The sequence below is a fragment of the Magallana gigas genome, chromosome 6, assembly GCF_963853765.1.
Source record: "Magallana gigas chromosome 6, xbMagGiga1.1, whole genome shotgun sequence".
Lineage (NCBI taxonomy): Eukaryota > Metazoa > Mollusca > Bivalvia > Ostreida > Ostreidae > Magallana > Magallana gigas.
The window spans coordinates 13,564,080-13,588,345 of record NC_088858.1 but is presented as its reverse complement, the minus strand read 5'-3'; the positions used below and the strand labels follow the sequence as shown (position 1 = coordinate 13,588,345).

The following is a 24,266-nucleotide window of genomic DNA, read 5'->3' as shown; positions in this document are numbered from 1 at the left end:
GTATTTTACTCGTTCAGCTTACATTAAATATTTGATTGCATTTCAAGAATTAGTCGCCAAGTTTATATAAAAAAATATTTGAATTGGCAAAATACATATTCATTGATTAAATTTTATTTGAAATTGATTCTTCCGAATAAATTAAAGAACGCTTTACTACTTACTTTCAATTTCGCAACCAACAACAGATCACAGTAACAGTTGACCTGCAGACAATGAGACGATTATACGGTTACTGAGTGATATACTGTCGTGTGCTTTGTAAAAATGGCAACAACGCCACAGATCCAAAAAGATTTTTTTAAAGAAGCTGAGAAAAGTGGCTATGCAAATACAATTTCTCAGTTATTAGGGATATATTTCCTGGTGGTGTTAGCAATTTCAACAGCATGGGTTTTGGGAACTTTTCAAATGGCATTTTATTGGACATTTCTTCTCTCTGGGATTATCTTTGTTATATGGAGGACAAAGTTAAGACAAATACTGAGAAATAAAATTTTTGCAGTCGAATGTCTTATCCATAGGAAACGAGCACTGCGACAGAATGAATCAAGTGAATGGTTAAATTTCATTTTGAATAGATGGTAAGTTTTGGTATCTTAAAAAACATGTACTAGCTTTCTTAATATGCTGTAATTTCATACATGATTATTTTCTCTGCCAAGAGAATTTTTTACAGAAAATTAATTAAGAGACATGGGAGAATGACAGATTTATTTGTCTTTGTAATTTTTAGCAGCTTTTATTGATATTGAGGAATTATGAGATACGTGTAACTATTGGAATGGAGAGAAATATTTGATGATCATGGTTTTGACAGGAATCAGAATTTTTTAAAAAAGAATCTGCAACACAAGCTATTTGATGGGTGTAAAAAAAACTCAAGTCAACTTTGCTATTCAATTCTTCCGAAATCAAGTGGTTTTTCTTTTCAAAAGACACTTGAGTTTTTTATTTCCAAGCAATCATAATACAAAGACGTAAAAAACCCAAATGATAGATTAGACTGGCTTTTGAGCATAAACCATTAAAATATTTAGGAAGGTACTCATCTTGCATAATTAAACAGATTCATTTTCTTCTGTAAAGTATTTTTTTGTTTCATGCATTCCATAATAAAAGAAAAATGAAATGCAAAAATAATGTTTCTTGTAAGTGTTTTAGTAAGTGTTGAGATTATTGATGTATTTATCAATATTAAATATTAAATAAGAAAGGGCAATTTGAACTAAAGGTTACAATAATTCCCCCTTACTCCCTGTATTAACAAAGAAACATAATCATAGGCGACTTCATCCTTAATAAAAAATTTAAACAATCAACTATGACAACAAATCTTTAATAACTCTACAGATCATATTGCAAGAAAGTATGGAAAGTTCAACCAAAACTAAGTTCAATAAATTTTCTTTTGCAGGTGGGTGTTTGCATCCAATAGTATCCAAGATATTGTGAAGAAGCACATTGATGAACGTTTGGTTTCTGTCAAACCAGGATTTATTTGTAAGCAATGACTTGGCCATTCTTTTTGTTCCTCAAATCTTTGATATAATCTAATAAAGGTGGTTTCAGATAAGTAAACTTAATTGCATTGTTCACTAGAATGTGAATTCCTCATGCATTTTATTACATGTATGCATGTAGAATGAGTGAATTTCATCTGTATGATAAAATCTAAATTTCTAATGCATTAATTTGTATGCATTTCCCTGCAGCATATTGTTCACTGCACTAAGGTCATACCGAGTCTCTTCTTTCATTTCATTGATCACTCACCTGAAACAGGAGTAATCACCCAGCCAGAGCCATGCAGGCTAGCTCTCAACAAAATTTTAATATCAATACACAGCCATTATAATATTGAAGTCCAGGTAAAACCAGGTAGATTAATTCTATTTACTTAGTCAGGTGATGAAGGTTTCAAAAAGAGAGCACAGCCAACGGTGTGTCAAGTATTCTGAATGTGAAATATTTATCAAATTTAGACCAATATATTGATTAATGCCTGGAGGCAAAACGTGAAATATCAATAAATTAAAACATGCATATCAGTCACAGTGTTGGAGCCTGAATAGGGTGCTGGGGATTTATTTGATATGAGAGGAATGGCTGCCGACCTGGTATCATATGACTACTTGTGAATCATGTCAAGCTTGATATTCTCTGTATGAAATGGATTGCAAACTTTGTTGACTTATTTTTTTCTTTTTGACAAGAGTAGTAAAAAAATCCTGTTTGCAGACCACTTTAAAATCTGATTTTCTGCATCAATAAACAGCTTCATAGGAAAGTGTTTTCAATGGTATAAACCACAGAGAAGTTGAAAAAATGTTTGGTCTCTCTTTAAATGAGGTTAAAACGCAGATAAGATAATGCCACAGAGCCTAGTAAGGAGAAGATATTGGCCTGATTTATTAGCCTTGACAGATGGATTTGAGTATTTACGCATTTTAGCCAAAGTGATAAAAAGTAATAAACTAGGGATACAATTGTCAAAATAATGTAATAAATTGACTTATGAATAATTGTCATAGTTCGTCTTTATACATGTATCTATCTTTATTGGTAGCTAAATATAAGCAAACTATTGGTAAACAGAAACCTCTTAATCATTGCTGAACAATAGAAAAGAATTATTGTTGTAAGAATGAACAATAATTTTGGGATGTGAGAGAGAGAGAGAGAGAGAGAGGAGAGAGAGATTATAAACAAACCAAAAAGAGAAAAGTTGAAAACTAAGTTTTTTATGTATTTGATATTCATAGCAGTGTATATTCATTTCTAATCTTAATTTATTATAAGTTAATCTGGGGTGGAATCTTGGCTCTAAATAATGTACGTTGCTAAAAATGTCTAAATTGTATACATCCAAAATGAACTTGATCTCAACAAATTTGGAAGATAGAGATAAAGATGAATATAAAGCATTTGACTCATATATATTTTTGGTATTTAGCATCTGTAAGTAAAAATCAGGGTGTACCAATATGAACAGGCCTTACTTAAAGAATTATTTATTATTTATAACATTTAAGTATGGTATAATGGTAGGGAGCAGAAATTAAAATTTCTGAAACACAGTCAAAATTGCAAGAAATATAAAAACATTAGAAAATGTACAGCATAGAGATTTGAGCAAGTCTTAGACTAGAAGAGTGACGGGATGTTTAAGAATTGAATTGAATTACCGGCACTCAAATTGTGTATATAAACATACATTTGGTGTCATTTATGAATATGCTGGTAATGGATGATTCATGCAATTTACTGGTACTCAAATTGTGGATGCAGAGAATCTTTAATAGCTTTTTATGAAATTTTGTTTAGCAGCTGTATTTGCAGAGTCATATCATGTTATATGTCATATATTTTCTTGCATTTATTTTTTCAGTAAATACCAGTAAATATAATTATTCAAAGCTAACATTTAATTCTGCGCTTTTTGAAAATTTAGCCCAGTTGCAGCTGTCTACTTTCACTTTTGGAGAGACCACTCCCACCATCCAGCACATCAAGGCCTTTGAGTTGACAGATGGCCCTCCCTTTGGTCGACGCCCCATTGCCTGGAGCTCCATCTGGAGCCCACCCCAGGGGCTGGAGAACATGTCCTCCTATCAGGTGGTTCTGGAGCTGGATATGCAGTCTAACTTGGAGGATTTCCTCATGGTCTTTCTGGCCAAAGTTGGCAGTGGAAGGTAATTGTGAATGGGCTCTAAAAAGGAATTGTATATTGTGATGAATGTGCATAAGTACTGCAAGGTTGAAATACAATATTGATAAGGTCATTCAAAAATTTGATAGCAATAGAATTTATTGATAATACAGGTCAATACAAGACAGTGTAAAATTAATAGTCATTGAAAGCAAACACTATGGCAGGCAAAAATTAAAAAAATGAAAAATTCAATGAGAATACATCGGTACTGCCTTTTGATCATTTACCGTACTTTTCATTAAATGGAACACAATATGCCTTTTGAATGTTTAATCTTATTTTAATGAAAATCATATAAATAAAAACTTAATGTTAGTTACAAATGCAGCAGATTATTTTTTTTTCTTGGGAATTAAAACTTACTTCTCACAACAGATGTATTTAAAAACGGTTAGATTAATTATTGCCATTTGGCTAACTAAAGGTATAGTCTGCCAGAGAATAGCAGAAATTGGTAGTTTGTTGAAGTCATACAATTCCTTTTGTTTTTCATTATACATGTTGGAAAATTCTGACATACTTTGGATTTGTATTTTTAAAAAAATGTATTTGGTGTTAAAAAATATTATCAAATTCTGCTGATCCAGCATTTATAGTCATAGCCTATACAGTTAAATTTGGCTAAGCAGACACCTGTTTTATCTGATTTACATTCCATTATGATTGCTATTAAGTAACACAGTCCTAAAATTCACAGTCCTTTCCATTCTGACACAAATTGTTTTTGCAAAATACATATAGATATCTTTTCTTATTCACCAATCAAGGGTCCTCTGGGGGCATATACATTAAAAAAAATAATATCATGATTATAACATATAATGAATGAAATAATAGCCCAGATTGTCCAGGTTCATATTACAGGCAACAATATGCAATATGATTCATTAATACAATGAAATATTTGTATGGGATTTACGCATTAAACAGTGTGAAATAATGCGTGAACACAACAGCTATACAGAAACAAAGTGGCCTGAAAACAGAGAGTACCAAGGGACTGTGCCTGCACAGTCGATTAGACTGGTCTACTTGTACTCAAAGTGTTCAAGCCAGTATTCTTATACATAACAACCCCCCCCCCCCCCCCAAAGTAAATACATTGCATATTTTATATGTATTTATAACTATAACCATTATATTCCACCTTTTAGAATCATTTCACTGAGTTGTATAAATACTTGTAAATCTTCATTTGTCATAAGCCAGTATAATTTTTGGTCATTGTCCATGTATTGAAAATTTTTACAAGAGTCATTAGCTAAATTGTACAATGTATCTCTTAATGCCTTATTATGATCACATGAGAATAAAAAATGTTTTTCATCATCCACTGATTTGACATTAAATCTATTACAGTATCTTTTTTGTCGAGGAATGCCTTGATATCGTCCTCTTTCAATTTTAGTCTATGAGCGGAAATGCGAAAAAGAGTTAAACTTCTCCTCTGCTCAAAATTTTTAAGTAGTCTTAGGTAGTTCTCTTGGCCAAAATTTTGCTTAAAAGTGCTGTAGCAACTTATTTTTTTGTCAGTGTGTACAGTGAATTTAGAATTCCATTCTTTAATATAGTATTTGAATAGACAGTCTCTAAGTGCTCTTTTGAATTTTTCTATTGTTACTGACAGTAAATTTTTTTGTGCCATCAATGCTGTTAGTTAAAAATTGAATTGAGCCATACCATATATGTTTAGACATATTTCAGTACAAAAAAACGCAGGCAGCATATTATGCTTTGATCTTAGTAAGTATTGTTAATGGTACCTTGTGTACTTGTGTAGGGCTGGGCTGAATTTTGACATTGCCGTGGAAGGCTTGTCCGTCACCGGGAATCTGCAGCTGATTTGTCACATGTCCATGGATGTCCCATTCCCTCATGTGTCCAAAGTCACGGTCTCATTCACAGAAAAGTAGGTCCCTTTGAATTTTGTAGTTGTCGTTGAATTATTTTGCATTGAATTATATTTCAATGATTTAACATTTTTGTCTTTGATTAATACAACTTGAATTTCAATTACTGGTTTGTTTTGAAGAAAAAAAAAATGAATTTCAATTCAATACTAGTGCAGATATTGTGAAAGCAGAGTATTTATTGTTCAACTTGTCAGTGAAAAGGTGTACCATTTCAATTCCTTTTTATTGTACAACCTTACAAGAGTACATATATATGTTGATCTTTTTGTAGGCCAGATGTTTGGTTTAATGTCAAAGTTTTGAAATCATTACAAATTATGGAGGTTCCATTACTAAAATCATGGATTCAAGCAAACATTGATGATGGCATCACTAAAGGTTTGTATCTGGGTGTAAATTCAAGGAAAGTCTTTGATATACGGGAACATCTGTCAAATATACTTTTTATTTATCTTTTAAAATCTTACTTTGTAGCATTGGTGGACCCAGGAAAAATTGATATTCCAATTGTAAGATATGCTGGACCTTTGAAACAGAGGGTAGCATCAAAGTCCAAACAAAATAAGCTTGGTGAGAGCATTTATATGATATTACTGTATCTTTTTTTTTGCAACAGATATCTCCATATTTTCAGTTAGTACATAAAAAGCATGTCTAATTATTTTCAGCACAAGGGGTTTTGACCATTACTATAAAAGGCAAGGCTTTCCAAAGTGAAGGTAGGTTGATATACTGCATTCTCAGTTTCCTTTGTGTATTATTTAAAAAAAAAAATAAGCATGTAAATGATAAAAAAAAATATGCCAATACCTACCATGGCTACTGTAAAGATAGATTTTCACTGTATCTAATCATGGCCAGTCTTGCATCCTCTGACTGACCACAGGAGAAAATGTTCATGAGTTGGCCCATGGTCAGTAAGTAAGACTAGTCATGGGTTTCCCACAAAGACTGTATCTGTAATATATGTGTATTATGAACAGGAGACAAAATCCTTGGTAAGTAGTGAAGCATAGTATACTGCTAGAAGTTGAACAGAAATGTTTGACTGTGTGGCTTCATAGTAATTTACACACACTATCAAGTGCTGCTTTTCATTTTATGTAATCACAAAAATCTTCCACAGAGTTCCTTTATCAATGTACCCCAGTATACATGAAATTTCTATATTGTACACAATAAATTTTGTTTCCAGAGTTTTCGTTTATCAATGAAGTGAATAAATGTTATCGATAAGAACTTCAAACATTTTTAATCTATAAAATTTACCCCATATAGTTTTGTTTCTTTTTTTCAACATAGATTATGCTAGTAAAACAATAGTTGTATAGAAAATAAAATTTTGTTTTACTTGTCATGAATGTCTTTGCAGTAAATTTTGAAAACTTTCACTTTTAAATAATTGGCTTTTCTGACCTCAGTGCTGTAAGTATGCAGTATTCATAGCATTCTTAACTTTTTTGCCTGTAGATAAGAGTGCCGTGCTGTACACCATGCTGCGGGTCGGGGACAGGAAGAGACAGACCCCTGATCATCTGTGTACAGAGGACTGGGCCGACACCAGCTCTTTCTTTGTCTACAACATCACCAAGGACAAAGTAAGAAACCTGATTATAATGTAGAGAGCTGTGAACACAAAGCTTAAAGTTGTTTGCTTCTAGCTACTACAATGATACATTTGAAATAATAAATATTATTTGATGCAGTCTTACAGGATTATTAAAACTACCTGGTATAGAGGTATATTTTATCAATAACTCTATTTTGTGTCCAAAATTGGAAAAACTTAGTAACCATAAATACATACCTGTTTACAGGTGTAAAATATTTGCTTGTGCATATTCAGTTTCAGTGTTATTATCTTAAAGTAAAATTTTGCAACAAAAATTACTTCTTTGACTTGTAGTTAGTGATCAAACATAAGTGCAGACGCCTGCTCTCCAATGTCACTCAGGACCAACATAACCTTGAACTGTCCTCTTTCCCTCTTGAAGTCAAACCAGTGTAAGTTATGTGTACAGATATTTTATACATGTGTCTATCAGTAAGAGCAGTGCAAAACATGCGCTTTCATAATTCTTGTTCTCTTTTGTATTTCCCCAGTATGTTTCATTTTGATCTGTTTAATTTCACACAGAGCCACCACGACCTTAGAGAATAAGGATGGGAGTCAGATAGAGGTCAAGATGAGGTACACTAAGTTACCCCCTGTCTGTCTGGACCCAGGGGCAGATACAGAGGCCGTGGACAACCCAGAAGGTATTGTCCTAATGAGAGGGGGGTGTGGGGAGGGAGGGCACAGTTCTTGTTCTGGAGTTGGAGAATTTATTTACGGTGGATGGGTTAATTAATAATTTTGTTTAAATCTGTACTTTTAACAAGGGGTGTATTCGTTTACTAGAACTTGTCCAGGATATCTCCAGTGTCTACCTGCTATTTGGGAAGTAGACAATGGAGATCTACCGGAGATCTAGATCTACCGGAGATCTCCGTACTGCAAGTGAGCAATTTAGGATTACTTTTGCAGTTTTCCAATCGACCCAAAAAATACACCCCTGTAGTATGCAGTGTTCAGGAAAGAAAATGTTTGATTTTATGTTTTGGATGTGGATATGATTATGTTGTAAGAGAATTAATACATTGATGTGTGTATTTGCAGTGGCTGGTGTGATCTATGTGTGTGTACATAGTGCTACTAAAGTGATTGCCTCTGACTATGGAGGCCTCTCTGATCCCTATTGTGTGGTCTTCTCAGACAGAAGAAGGGTAGGGGTTATTTCCTTTTTTCATCAATACAATCCAACATCAATGAAACTTTTTAGTGGCTGCGAAATTTGGTTTAACACCACTTTTATATTGAAGTTTAAAGTTTATTATACCGGTTAGTGTCAGAGAGATTTCTTATGGATCAATTTGCTCTAAGTTTTTTTTGGTGGCTTGTGGTTGATGCACATACATGAGACATTATATTTATGCTTTAATAAATACATTTGTAATCAAAGTATTTATTAAAAAATAATCTTTTACAGGTTTTGACAACACCCTACATTATGAAAACTTTGAATCCAGTATGGGAGTCCTCTGTTGAATTCTTTGTACAAGATTATACCAAGGTAAACAAAGTTAATCTGTATCATACACAAAGTAGCTTTTGAAAAGAATGCATGTCTATGACTAATGACTTAATTGAATTTCAGTCGCCATTATCCTTCTATGTGTATGACTGGGATGGGTCCAATGTCATTGATGATGACTTTCTGGGAGCAGCTCATTTTTGTTTCAAAGAGGTAAGAAATTTACATACTGGTAATGTACCAGTTATCGGCTAAGACCAGTTATCGGCTAAATTGAGAGTTCGGGTTTATAGCACGCGACTATCTGAGATTTTTTAATTTAGTCGTCTGTTTCAAATAAAGAAAAGTAAGTTTGCTTGAAAACATTCTTGAATATGTTTTAAACATGAGCTTAAAAGATCAATATTTACATTCTACTGTGTTTTTCCATTAAATTCCGTGACGTTTAAATGCCTCTAAATGCAACACCTATTCACTGCGTATGAATTTACGAGTAATTTACATAAGTAGTTCTCATACAGTGATTTCTATGTTATTTGTTAAAAAATGTATTTCATGAATGTTGTAAAAACAGCATGTTTTATAATTATTCAACAAAAAAGTTGACTTTATTGTTTAAAGCACCATTTCAAGAGTTATTTATCATGGATTATATTTTCATGCTCGTCGATCTCATTTCAACAGTCTATGTGAAAACCAGTTTAAACCGGTTTTACAAAACAGCTGTGCCTGCTGTTACTTATTCACTCCTTCCGTGATCTGCACTTTATATCGATTTATTTAAGTAAACAATTGATTTCTTCAGTAAGGGAATGTAAATATAAGCATTAAGGAAGGAGTCTTCTCGTTATCAAACATACTTCTTATAATAAGAAATTCATAAAATTTTGACAGAGTCAAACGGATCATATTACAAAATGATTCTATCAGTTTTATCAAATTTGACCTTTTTGTTTTCGCATAAGAGCAGGTCAAGGTCACTACCTTTTTCCTCAACGTAAAGGATGATAAAAACAAGTGTAGCTCTTTGTAGTTCTGTAGTCATTTATTTAAGATATGAAGATTCTATTCTTCAATGAAGTGATAGAACATTAGAATGTCTATCAGCTGATACTACTAAATTGGAATAACTATTTATACTAAAACTGATATTGCTTAGCCCGCATTTCCTCTAATTTTCTTAAATTTTGAGGGAATTTTTATTATTTTTTCATGCTTCCAATAATAAAATATTTATGATTTTTATGTATAATAAAGACTTTATAAAAAGATATAAATTGACAGAAAAGCTAATATATTGACCATTTAATAAGAGAGAAAAACTGATTTTAGTGATTTTTTCACAAAAATCAGTGTATAGAAGGGCACTTTAAAAAGCCTACAAAAATGTAGTTTGATAGGCAAATCATATTTTAAACACATAATCTGAAACCCAAGTATCATATCATTAGTTTACATTAGTGAAAAAATCCAACATTAATGTTATTGTTTTTAAAATGCTAAACCAGACTCATTAATCTGCAGCAATTCTGAATTGCGCAATATGTGATATTTTCCTACGCCAATATTACGCCAAAAATATAGTCCTTGTTAGATTCTAAACTTTGATTACTTTTTCTATGCCAAGTTGTACGACAATAAAAAAGAAAGAAAAATATTCTATTATAATTTCCTTTCATCTTGATTTCATGAACAATTAATCAATTTTACGTTTGACAAGTCGAAAACCATAAAAGACTCCTTCCTTAAATGATTCATTTTTGACGTCGTCGTGTCAATAACTGCCGTCAGGTGAGCAGACAAATTATCATAACGCGCTAACGCGCGTTATTCAATTTGTCTGCTCACCTGACGGCAGTTATTGACACGACGACGTCAAAAATGAATCATTCAATGCTATATTGTTTACCGCTGATTTACATCTTTGCACTTTCAGCAGTGGGGGATGTGACGTAATAAGTTAAAAATAGAATATTACCTCTTTGTGATACGTTATTATATCCCGTCTTTGATTTGACATATTATATCAATACAAATAATATGCATAAACAAAGGGAGTTCACTAAATTCCGAGAGATTCATAGCGCTGTTGAACGCCTGATTGCACAAATATGTATTGAATAGTTTACGAATTTTTGTATTACCGTATGATAACAAACGAATAATTTTAAGAGGTATGTTTATGTATCATAACCCCTACGACCTTTAGTCTGACCCCACAAGGGGCATAATTCAAATTACCTTTTGCAATGTATAAAATCAACATACACAGGAATTTTACTATGTTATTATCACGAAGCCGATAACTAGTACATGTACACTAAATCGTGAAAACTCGGCAAATTCGGGGCGTGCTAAAAATCACAAAACAATATGTTTTTGGGTTCTAAAAAATGATATTATCTAAAAGATGGATAAATAAGGAGTTCACCATTTAAAGTATGTCAAGTGTTATCAAAAAATATCAAGAAATCAGGAAATACGAAAAGAAATCGTTAAATTTTAGCCGATAACTGGTACAGTGCCAGTAATATGTTCATGTAAAGGCATAAATGATAATTACCCTTATACATGAACCTGTGTTTTTGGAAAGCTTTTCATACCTTTATATAATGAAGTGTTTTCTACTGTCCATGCTTTGTTTGCCATTACAGGACCAGCATCTGATGATTAAGGAGAACTTGTTGCTTGGTCACCATGATGCCTCCAAGGGCTTCGTTCAGAGTGCAGACTACGGCTACCTGACTGTGTCTGTCACATTTAGACCCGTGTCATCTGTCCGAAAGTCAGGTCAGCTAGGGACAACATGCAATAACATTAATTTCATCATAACAACTTTTTGTTCAATGAGATATTCGTTTGTTTCATTTTAAAACTATTGATAAACGGTATATAATGTCTTCAGAATATATGCAATTTCTCAAAGCTTTTCACATCATGACAAAATAAGTTTTAGCTCTACCTAACAAATACATGTAGAACAAAGAATTTTCCTTTAAAAAAATTGATCATTTTTGAAAATAAAAAATAATGTGTCCCAACTATAATAGTAATACAAATTGTATAATAAGGAAAAGACCCTATGCATTTATTTCCTATCACAAATGAATTAAAAAAACAATATTGGAATGATATCTCTTTCCTTTGTTTTTTACAGAGAAGTTGCGCATTGCTAGTATTGGGGGTGGACCATCAGAGTATCTGTACCAAGAAGATCTTGTATCACCCTCAACAAAGGTAAAGAAATATTTTAAATTTTGTTTCATAAATCCAGTTTCAATTTTACCTCTCCATGTTTGATATAACATTGTTCTGATTTAGTTCGTAACTCATTTTTTCTTCTCTTGATTGAAAAAAAAAAATCACATTTCATGTTTTATGGCTTTATTGGTATGATTTACATGTAAATCAGATGATGTCAGAATTGTAAAAATTACCAAGACTTAATTATTCTTTTTGATACAAGTAGTTTTTTGCCAAAGTCTGTGAATCTTTTCCATTTGTAATTTGAGATGACATTTGAATGAATTATTAGATGAATCCTCCAAAGGTAATCATTTCAAGATTAACCCTAACCATGTAGCTTTGTAGAAGAACATATTAAACATATAACATATTAATGAATGTCAATAACACGTGTCAATATATTATTCCAGAAAATAAAATTGAATATTCAGATCTGAACACATAAGTTTGATATTTATGACTGCATGTACAGTATACATTTAAACAATATAAATATCAAAATATGTATGCGTTATTGAAATATTCAATCTTTATTTATCAGTTTAAAATGAAGGACTGTGCATTTTGGTTGAATATTCATATCTTTTACAATATCAGTTGAATATTCAACTCTGCGCATATAAGAGTGTGTCATCATGCATCCTCATACACATATGTATCATGCTTATTCTCTCAAGCCTCTCTCTTTCTTTCTTCTGTGTGGGATCATACTAAAAGAGGTAAAAGCAATATCGACAGCATGGTCAGAATGTAACGTTTATTGATAGCACGCAGTATAAAACTAAAAGAAATGTCATGATGTCTTTGAAGGGTGAAGTTGTTCGTTGTTTTTCTTTGCAATGTCATATTTGTTGTCATTTTCCTTATATCAGTTTATCAAAGAATAGTCTGGAATACCATTGTATCATTTAATTATCAGTGGTAATTCTTCTGAAGTCAGATCATTTTAAAGTTTAAAAATTGTGTAACAAAACGTGGTAGTACAAGATGTGGCAAGTTATTTATAACACTTGTACTGATGTAAACAGTTTTGCAAAGTTTTGTATATTAATGTGAATTAAAGCTTAGTACTAAAATTACAATATGTTGTCAAATAAGGTGTTGATAACAATTTGAAAACCACGATTGAAAACTTACCTAGCTGTTGTTTCTTTGATGTTTGTACCTGGTTGTGGGCATTTCTGTATCTAACTTATTACATTACCTTATTGTGCAATCAACCCTTAATTATCAACATTAATTGATGACAATATTGAATTTTCGTTTGATTTCATTAAATTTTTTCATGAAGATCAGAAATACAGTACAGTAGAGCCACAGTAATACAGACACTGTAATACAGACACTGTAATACAGACACTGTCATTCTCAACCACAGTAGAGCCACAGTAATACAGACACTGTCATTCTCAACCACAGTAGAGCCACAGTAATACAGACACTGTCATTCTCAACCACAGTAGAGCCACAGTAATACAGACACTGTCATTCTCAACCACAGTAGAGCCACAGTAATACAGACACTGTCATTCTCAACCACAGTAGAGCCACAGTAATACAGACACTGTCATTCTCAACCACAGTAGAACCACAGTAATACAGACACTGTCATTCTCAACCACAGTAGAGCCACAGTAATACAGACACTGTCATTCTCAACCAAAATGCCTCATTATTGAGGCATATGAATATGTAAGAGTAATTTAAAATTCAGTTCTCGGTAGAAATTGTTTGAAACATGAAGCATCTGGATAAATGCTAACTGTATTACTGAAGCTTTGCTGTATACCTATTATTAATCACTACTTGAAAAAGAAATGTCATTTTAAATGTTGCATTTACATTTTTGTTTCATCAAGTTTTTTATCATAACCATAAATTATCATTTTTAAAAATTTCATTAAAATTGTGTTGTGGTTTAAACTCTTTCTTCTTTTCATGACCTTTGTTAACCATCGTTTGACCTCATTTTAACATTTCAGTCACCAACTCGCCTCTCTGTGAGTGAACTCACTAGTGATCTCGAGCAGGTAAAAACTCACTCAAACTCGCACTGATCATCATCTCTTTCAGCTTTGTGTTTGTTCTATTGAATCTATAGAATAGACATTCTGGATGATTTTTTTCTGCAGAAACTTACATCTGGGTACAGTTAAAGAAGTGCCATTTCTTGCTTTTTAATTTGTTTCAGGATTAAAAATTCATTTGCTATTAACTAGTACTTAGAGTTAAAAAAAAGAAAATAGTGCATGATAAACAAAGGCAATTGTATAGTGTTTTACACTTTTATCATATAATAAAGTAAATATTTTACAGTACTGGTAGTGATTACTAAATATAAATAAAGATTATTTAATGAGACAGAATCAGAATAAAATGAAATGGAGATTTTCATACCAGATTTTTTACTGCCCTTGGCAATTTACTTTTTGTGGAAAGGGAAATTTAAGAACCTTTATTCTTGTAAACTATAAAGCCTGCAGTTTTACAAAATAATGCAGTGCTAACACTAAACAGATTGCTTGAAATATGATTGGATAAACATTATTAAGCTTCATTTCTATGTCTCTATGATGTGTTTCTGTAAAACATACACTTTCTTATAAAATGCTTGAACATTAATCAGAATATTCAGGCTGCATGCATTTTAGCCAGTTGCTGATCATTTGGTATAGAACTGTGTTTTCATAAAATTACTGTAATATTGTCATTCATACACAGGTATTTAGGAAAACTTTTGTTTTATCAGTTTAATTATTGTAATGAAATGGAAATAAAATCTTTCACCATTTAAAATAGATAAAGAACATGCATTATGATGATCCAGTCTTTGTTTAGAAGCTTCTAAAAAAGAGTTTACTATTCATACTGGTTTATATAAAAGAAAAGATTAACATTTTTAAAAGTAGTTTATCAATCATGTTAAAAATGATGGCGACTATTTTTATCATCTATGTTTCACCTAACCAAAGGCTCTGCTCTCAGATTACATGTGGTTCTACTTGCAGAGTGGTAGTGGTTCCCGCGGTGACTCCGCCTTGAATTCAGCATCTGTGAATGGCGGAATTATTGAAGGTAAAAACTTAACCTTATGGATGACCACTGTTTGGACATAGAAGTATAACATTATGTGTCTATGTTTTAAATATATGAAATCATTCTAATCAATACATTGTATTAAGATACATGTAACACATGTATTTTCATAGTAAGATTGTTTCTTTAATTTTGAAATAATGCATTTAAGGTACATTTTTTTTTATAACTGTTAGATTTGAAGTCAAAATGAATTTTCAGATAAGACATTAGTGGACCTGACCATTCTACAAGCAAAAGACCTGATGTCTGCAGATCGCAACGGTATGGATACAAATGTTATGATTCAGTTTGGTTTGTTATTTTAATTTAAATTTTTTTAGTAATCATCATTATGAAGAACTAGGTAGACTTACTTATCATTGAAATTTATTTCAATCTTAGGACTGAGCGACCCTTATTGTGTTGTTCTGATGGGAAGTAAAAAGGTTTTTAAAACTGCTGTCAAGAAAAACACTTTGTTTCCAAAGTGGAACGAAAGTACATCCTTCTTAGTTCAGGAGGACAGTCATCTAATGGAAATTGTGAGTCTTTCTTTTACTTTCTCTCCGAGTCTCATTACCAGATCGTTCTCATTATGCACTAATTATCAGTAATACCTGTATATAATTTAAAATTTGTGTTTTCTAATACCTATAGGTTAAAACAGTTAAATTAATGTTGAATTAAATTTTTTTGCAATCACCTTCACATCCCTGAAAGTACAACATACAGAAATAATATGTGTTATTATACTTTCATGTTTTAAAAATACTGAAATCTGATTGGTTAAAACGCAGTTGATTATTCGTTCCATTACCCTCAGCTTTAGCAACACACTTGGCAACGGGTAACACAACGAATTGTTACATGCGCGTAAATTATGCGCGTACGGTTCGCCATAGAATTAACGTCATTCCAATATAAAAGCAGTAAAGTTTTCTTTACGACGGTTGACAATGGTTTTCTCGGGGTGTCAATTTCAACTCTTACCCTCCCAAACAGGCACTATGTATATAATATTGTATGCATTTAACATTTTTAAAGACCCAACCTTGCAACATTTGTAACAAACAGAAAAAAGGATATACAGTACATGATTTGTTTCTTTTACAAACATTTCTTTTTACATTTACAGTTTGTGTATGACAAAGACATGATTTCCAAAGACTTCCTGGGCAAAGTTATCTTAACTCTGGATAAATTAAAAGAAATTTCTCATAAGGTAGGGAAATAAACTTCCAGTTATGCATATCATAAGTTGACACATGTTTAGTAAATGTATGTATATACATGCATGTTGTATAATAGTTAAGCAATTATAAATGCATATGAGTGTGTGTATTATACCCCTAGCAATTATTTGTGATGGATTAAAATTACAGGATGTTTTTGACATGTTAGTCAATCATTCTTGACTGCTATTTGTCAGCACAACTCTCATGAAACCACTGAATAGAATTTCAGGAATCTGTTTTGTATTCAGGAAAAATAAAAAGGTGCAGGTGTGCATATTCAAAGGAAATTCTGATTTGATAACTATTCTTGAAGTTATGCCCATTTTTAACTTTTTAGTTTGGCCAAAATTGAATAGGGTATCAAAATTGAGTATATATGCCCCCTTTGAACTTACAAGTTTGGCTTAAATTGATAAATATACTGTTTTTAATGAAGAACAGTTTGTCCTCACACAACACCTAACAGCTAAACAGAGTGCACAGAATTTGTATTAAATAAGGACATACTTTGTAGATGTTGATATTACAGAATATGTAATTCCACCTTTTTCATTTGGAGTTATGCCCCTTTTATATAATTTTCAAAATGTAAACATTGTATTTCATTGCATTACTAGGCATTATCAAGCAGTGTGTGAGCTTTGGATATTTGATCTTGCTTTCTGGGGACATTTCCTTTCATTTATGATATTTGTGATAAATAGATATCAGATATGCATATGCAACTGCTTTTTCTCTTATATGTTTATGTTGAATTCTCTGTGTAAGGATAAATGAAGAAACATTGTTGATTTCTTAAATGTTATATTTTTTTCCCATCAGGGCACAGCAGAATGGATTCCTCTACAGAGGGCAAAATCTGGACAGATCCAAATCAAATGCACCGTCACTTGTACCAGCTCTGAAGTAAGGCAATCAATTCATGTTCTGCTTCTAAATTAATGAAGTTTAGTTTGTACATGTATTTATGTTTCAGCATAGCTAGCCATAGTATAATGTGCATAATGTTTTCCTTGAATTTGAAATATTTCTACTCCAACAGGAACAAGGAAAGAAATCTCGCTCTATAAGACGGAATAGTCATCGGAGTTCTGTAAAGAACAGCGACGTCTTTTTGCCCGTGGTAGATGCTGTTCATGTATGAATGTTTGAAATGTGTATCAATTACTTTAAAACCATTAAAAATACAAGGAATATGTTCGACCACTTAGCAGTGTTTTACAAATGAGAACTTAAATCTCATTATAAGCACATTGTATTTTTTTTTCACTATCTTTTATCAAATATTTGATGTATACCAAAAATTTTATTGAGGATTTTAAATGTCATGTTGTACATGTACGAAGTTGCCTTCTAAAAAACAAAGAGTTGATAATATGTAGACATTGTTACAGGAATCTGAGGAAGGTGAACGGGAGCCCAACCCGCTACCTCCGGACAGTGTGAACGGAAACTCACCCAAATCTTCAGAGGATGGACAGATCTCCCCCATAAAGGAGGAAACGCCTCTCAATACCTCCAACAAAGAAATAATACCAGAAAAGATTCAGCCAGTGACCTTGACCCCTCCAATAAGCCAGCTTCCTCTGGTGTCTGAGGTCAGGTTAAGAAGGTCTGTCTCTGATGTCAATGTCAATAGAAAGCCAGACAAACAGACCAAAAGCTATGCAGGCCTGCCCCCAGCTGGAACTTTAAAACACACAAACTCGTAGGTTTTCACTACAGTGTATTTCAGATATACCGGTATTTGTCTGTAGTATGTCACATACAAATGCATGTTTTAACTTTTTCAGATATTTTTGTCTCTAGTATGACATGTACAAGCTCATGTGTTTTCACAATTTCAGAATATTTTTCTCTGAAGTATATCTGATTTGTATTGTTTATTATAAATGGTACATATATCAATAAATCAAAAATTAAAAAGAAATGATATACACCATAAGATATTTGTATGATTGATTTTGAAATTTATAATGGCTTTATTTATATTCCTTTCAGAAGCAACTCCATATCAGCTCTTAACCAGGGAGACACAGATTCAATTGGTAAACGAGTAATCTTTCATTTCAAACCACAATTATTTTTCATTACATATGTTTCATAATTTTAGTACAACAACCAAGATAAATACCGTTACTTAATGATAAAAACCTATGGCGATACATAATGTCTGTGCATACATGATGATAAACTTTCTTAACTTTGTGTGAAATTTTTAATGAGTAAAAGATGAATTTGAATTAATAAATCTAAAAGGCCTATATGATGATACAAGTTATTTTGAGGTAATTAGGTCATAAAACTAAAAAAAAATAACAAATGTGTGAAAGTCAAAGGATCAAGTTTCTTTTCCTCTATTTTTTTAGTTATACATATATATTCATTTTTTCTTTTATGCCGAAAACTTCCCTTTATTTAGAATTATATCATATCAGAGAGAGAGAGAGAGAGAGAGAGAGAGAGAGAGAGAGATGTATAACAGTTATTCAAAAGAAGTCATTTGTGAAAATGGAAAAGAGAAAAAAAGACTAAAATTTACATGTATTCTAACAGTTTTAAGTGAAAGTTCACCAGAAATGGATGAGAAGAGTAAGATACACATTGGGTGGCTTTATGTACTGTCTGCACATGTCTTGTGTCCAAAAAATCATTTAAGTCAATTATGTTTTATACAAGTAAATATATTTTTTTTTGGTTTTGTCCATGGTTTCTTTCTTTTTATTTTAAATATATATAATTATCTAACATGTTTACTACTGTGACAGAACCTGATGCCCAAAGCAAGGTATAAAATTAATGGCATGATTGAATACTTCTAATTTGACATGTATAAATTTGCAATGATTTCAAAATTATGACTCCTTTAGCATGATAGACATTGAATATGTATACTGGTATATGCAAGAAATGTTTCCTTCTGTATGAGTTTAAACTTTTGGAATTGGTTTTCAAACCTTGAACTCCTCTCCCTAACTAATACCTGTCATCATTTCACAACTTTCAAGTGCATGAATAGCTACAGTATTTGACATGTGTATTCATACATAAGTATAAATTAGATTTTTAACCAAAACAACTTAAACAATTGTACAACTTTAATACATTCATAAAACTTTGCAGTTTATAACAGTGATTTGATTTGTTCACCATTGTATAAGGAATTTTACACATGAATCAATGTAATTGAATAATTACGGTAGATATTGAATTATATACAATATAAATATTCTTTTGACTGAAACTTTTGTCCTTCAGGAATTGGAAATATTTGGTTGAAATTTTGTTTATGGGTGATCTGAATGTGATTACAATATGTTCTCTTCAGGTCACATTGAGGCCTTGGTGTGTTTCTAGCTGTCTTTAGCTTTTTGCTTAATACTTTACTCAACTGAGTCTTAAGTTTTATTTGCTTGTTGAGTCTCTCAGTATTTTAGAAGCAAAAAATCAAAATTATTGAACCCTTCATTCTTCAATTCTAGCCTAGAGATTACTATACATGTAGAATCAGCCAACCCTTGAATGTAAAACAAATATGAAAAACTGGCAAGGATTCTTGAGAATGAATTCCTGATTGTACCGGTACTTAAACTTGATCTGACATTTTGTTACCTGTCCTGTTCAACAGGCTCGAGCATCCTGGGTCATGAGAAGCTGTACAGTGTCTCTGGTAAGATCCTGGAAGTGAGCGGACTCAAGCAGAGCTCAGGAAACATCTACATCAAAGTCCGCCTAGAAAGGTGAGCATCTAGTCTTGCACTATATACACTCTGTATTGAGGGGAATTAATTTCACTGTTCATTTTTTTTTGGGGGGGGGGGGTTAAGGTGTACAAATTTTTTTTTACATTTAATTAGATAATTAATGCACTTGAAGTAAAATTTTTAGGTGTATACCAAAGTTTTATATAAAATTGAGGCCAGACTAGATTAAAGCAATGTAAAGGGATAAAATATGTTTTTACTGTCTATATTTCACAAGTGGGCAAATAGTATATTGTTTGCTGTTTCAACTTCTGTAAACTTTAACAACCAAACATCTTTCTGTAGAAAGTTAGTAACAAACCCAATAAGGATAAAATGCCTTTATACGGTCAGCCCTGAAGGTGAACCGTTATATTTTGTACTTGTAAATGAATAACCAGGTAACAACAAAGCAGAGTTGCAAAAGTTAAATATTGACTTGTATAATGATGTCAACACATGTAATATTAATAATATTCATGTCATATAACAGTATTTCATTGCTTGATTTTATACCCGAAATAACCTGGTAAATTGTGCATCACATGATTTAACTTTTACCTCCCCAGTTTTTGTATAATATATAACATTGAGAACCGAGTTTTTTGTTTTCATGTTTGATACAGCCACAGTGAAAGACACAGGTAGTTTTGAACCTCAATGACAGTAACTGTCTGTAGATCTCACTAATGAATAGCATGGTTACTGGTATCAATATTAAGGAGGAATGGGACATCTTCATTTTGTAATTTACTCTTTTTAGAAAGTATATACCATGTAACATATTTTCCAAATTCAAAATGGTAGCCTATATCAGTCAAAACATCAAATATTTATGTAAGTTATGAGTTCAATTCTGAATGTGTATTTTAACGATCTCTGATCCTCAGCAATATGGTCAATAGCTCTGAATTAATTTATCGAGAATTTTTTTATTCGTACCATAAATCCGCCTTTTATAGAGAAAAATTTAATTAGTCTTGAATTGTTAAACAAATCAACAAACTGCTGAACAAAAGTAAAGACCTAGCGCTACTACCCAGAGGTAAAGGGATTCGAGCCACCGATGCACTGGTACAAATTTTTTTCTGATTTGATCTCAACTTGTATGCGTTACTTATTCCATTATATTCATTGTGACCAAAACTGCAACAACTTTGTAAAATGCATTGATACCATAAAAAAATTTCTTTTTATTTTATTTCGTTCAGAAAGTTTGAAGGATAGATAACATTTTTATGATGAAAAATTACTTTGAGGCTGAGGAATGGAGAACTTTAAAGTTTTTTTTTTTACCCTTAGACTACTTTTTTTAATATTGGCAATTTGAAAATATGACTATATTTATAATATGATGTACATACATTTATGAAAGTGTCCTATACCACCTTTAAGAAGTGTTCTGTTAGTTCAGTCAACATTGTAGATAACCATGTCTTTTTTCATTGTTTTGTGTATTAATGGTTCATGTGTATCATCCTCAACCAAGTTCACAGACCCATTCATGTGTAATTGTTATATTCACTAGTGTGTAACACAAGTTTTGAGTTTTGTGTCATTTCAGAGCACAGATATTAATATTTCTATTGTATGGTTGTGCATATTAAACTGAAATAACATTCCATACTAGATTTTCACTGTTTAATGGTTTGACCATAAATCTTAAAGTATTCAATTATTTCTAACACTATTTGAATGTGTCGAAAAATCAAGCACAGCACTAATAATGATTGAGAGCAATTTCATCACTTATTAAAAAGTCCTTCAAACTTAATATGCAGACATGATAACTTAAAAGTCAAGCTAACTTGAATGTCTTCATGTGACATCAATGTACCGTAATAACAAGTATTTAAATATACTCATACTATACATATTATGCATTTTATATTCCATTTATTGTCATTTCTTATAGCTCTGGACCTAGGCTGAGATTTCTTTTCCATGGCCGTGTGATCGCCAAGTCCTATTTGTTTCCCATCAGTGCCTCTGCACTCAATCAGCCATTTGAGGTAATTTTCTCTCTCTTTTTCCCTCTCTCTCTGTACTTGTTTGTATGCAGTTGTTATTTATCCAGATGGTGCTGAGTAAGAACTAGCTTAGAGGCAGCAGGCAGGGACATTTTGCTCTTTTAATTGAGTGTTAATCTTGCTATAAATGATAATAATTATTATGATGATATTTATATATTGTCTTTGTATAAAAAAATAAAATAATGGTTTTCTTTAAACAGTTACTGACTTTTGATAAGGTCTAATTGTGATTATATAAACCTCTATTGTCAGATACAGTAATTTACAATATTGCTATGATTACCTGCATGATTTTCAGTTTTCTGTGATTTCTACAGGTTGATCGCGGAGCTGGAGTCAGCATAAATACACACATTGCCTTCGATATCAAGAGTGAAAACAAGGATCACCTGGCCCACAAATCGTTTAGCTTAAAGGAATTATTCTCAGGTGACGCAAAAAAATTGATCAGGACAGATTTTCTAGGAATTTACACATGTTCATGCATGTTCACTGTTGCAGCTAGTGCAAGGAAAACGTACAATACAGTGTGTAATTTTTTTGGATAAAATTCTAATATAGATTCTCTGTATGTTTGTAGATTATGTGGAGGGAGGTGTGGAGAAATGGCTGCAACTTTCAGATAATGCCGAGATTAAAGTTCTCCTGACACAGGGAAAACCAAACCCACAACTGCTGAAGAAGAAACATAGGGGGATCGGGAAATCAAGCCCCTTTGGGAAATAAGAATTTATTTCATTAAGAATATGTACATGTAGAAAATTTATGGTGTGCCTGCAATAGATACCCACTGTCATATGATGTCTGCACTTTACTAATTACCCATAGTGCAATTCGTAAATTTTGTTTTCCTTTGTGTGTTCATGGCCAACACAGCCTTTTAAACCTCCTTTGTTGCTAGTTCAAAAAAGTTCTAAATGAATGTAAAATGATAGGATTTAATTTAAATGTTGTCATTGCACTGGTTTTTCTTTTTATTGGGGAAGCACGCATTTTCAAAATTTATATATTTATATTCATAGATTTATATATTGCATAATAATGTTTAGTCATATTATCTTATGGTAATGAAGTCTGATTTAGTGTTCATAATTTAAAGTTTTACAAGGATTACCTTTGATAACAAGTTTTGTTTCAATTTGTTGTTGTTGCATTTTACCATATCGTAATAAGTATTGATCATTGTGCTCTTTACAAATATATAAAAACTAATTTAATTTCAAATGTTCTATGGTTACAGAAATAGTTCTTGTGGATGAAAAGTTAACTCCCTTTACTAGGTAGCTTCCTCAGACATCAAGTTGCCACTTGTCAGTAGTGCTTTAAGTTTTGCATAATGCAGCTATATAGATGTGGCTTAAAGACGGAAGCCTTGTTCTTAAGATCTTTCATAGGATAATTTCATCTGATGCATTGTTATCTGTGATATATTTGAGAGTCTATTTTTCTGATATGAATTTTTCATGTACATGTATTTACTTGATGCAAATATTTTTGCACATGTACTTAATTTTTTTTCCACTGGAGAGACAGGTTTTGCAATTATACTGTTAAAAATGCAATGTGCACATCTGCTGTTCATTAAACTGCATGACCAGAAAATGCTCTTTTTTGGGGGGGGGGGGGGGATTTTATGTTCACCATGATTCTGTGGTCACACTCATCATTTGAGATATGACAGTTATAAGATAATTCTATTTCTTATTTTGAAATAAAAATGTATATTTCACAAATATTGATAAATATAGTTTTCTTAACCATTTGTTATACATGTATTGGGTTTTTATCAGAAGATATGGTAACCAAGATCATGCATTTAACCTCATGATAAGCATGACAACCAATGTATATCTATACATGCAATTAGTTTTTGACAGGTACTTATTTTTGTTACCTACAATATACTTTTTGGTATGTTTAGTCTTAAAGTTTGTATGTTTAAATAGGTGGTGTTTGTCTTAATGAATAAATGTAGATTTTCAACATGAATTATATGCAATTTACGAAGAATATATGTTACAGGTTTTGATTATGTTTATTTAAAACTTTTCCCTAAGAGTGTTAAATGAATTAAAGTTTTACATAACAGTTGAAAATTGTTTGTCTTATATTGAAATATGTATGTAATACTATGATCATTTACAAAGATCAGGGTCAAGAAGATTAAATGAGGGAATTGAATTAAACAATCTGAATTTTCAATATTTTTTCAATACACTTTAACAATTA

At 31.8% G+C, this 24,266-nt stretch overlaps 1 protein-coding gene across 9 annotated transcripts; it reads left to right on the top strand.

The window, feature by feature from the left end:
• The first annotated feature begins 152 nt into the window (after window positions 1-152).
• Window positions 153-24,133, top strand: LOC105336828 (extended synaptotagmin-1). 9 transcript variants are annotated; one of them, XM_011441292.4, is made up of 31 exons: window positions 153-584; window positions 1,418-1,503; window positions 3,455-3,695; window positions 5,496-5,624; window positions 5,900-6,006; window positions 6,103-6,198; window positions 6,297-6,347; window positions 6,612-6,626; window positions 7,099-7,226; window positions 7,535-7,632; window positions 7,766-7,887; window positions 8,288-8,394; window positions 8,658-8,741; window positions 8,826-8,915; window positions 11,357-11,492; window positions 11,860-11,939; window positions 12,238-12,252; window positions 13,931-13,978; window positions 14,957-15,023; window positions 15,246-15,308; window positions 15,429-15,568; window positions 16,162-16,248; window positions 17,084-17,167; window positions 17,304-17,384; window positions 17,656-17,969; window positions 18,263-18,309; window positions 19,890-20,001; window positions 20,631-20,648; window positions 21,920-22,016; window positions 22,355-22,466; window positions 22,618-24,133. In XM_011441292.4, the coding sequence occupies exons 1-31, from the start codon at window positions 268-270 to the stop codon at window positions 22,761-22,763; spliced, it is 3,318 nt and encodes a 1,105-aa protein (XP_011439594.2). In that variant the 5' UTR covers window positions 153-267; the 3' UTR covers window positions 22,764-24,133. The 9 variants fall into 9 exon arrangements, 7 of the variants coding, with proteins under 7 accessions (XP_011439594.2, XP_011439590.2, XP_011439593.2 ...); XM_011441288.4 differs by having other exon boundaries at window positions 17,304-17,399; XR_002200492.3 differs by lacking the exons at window positions 22,355-22,466; window positions 22,618-24,133 and adding an exon at window positions 19,030-19,049 and having other exon boundaries at window positions 17,304-17,399.
• Window positions 24,134-24,266: the final 133 nt, after the last annotated feature.

What these genes read in the sequence shown, in the direction of transcription:
- LOC105336828 (XM_011441288.4), top strand. Translation starts at nt 268, where the DNA reads ATGGCAACAACGCCACAGATCCAAAAAGATTTTTTTAAAGAAGCTGAG. An exon ending in ACGGTCTCATTCACAGAAAA is followed by an intron (nt 5,625 to 5,899) that starts GTAGGTCCCTTT and finishes ATCTTTTTGTAG; the next exon opens with GCCAGATGTTTGGTTTAATG. An exon ending in GTCCAAACAAAATAAGCTTG is followed by an intron (nt 6,199 to 6,296) that starts GTGAGAGCATTT and finishes AATTATTTTCAG; the next exon opens with CACAAGGGGTTTTGACCATT.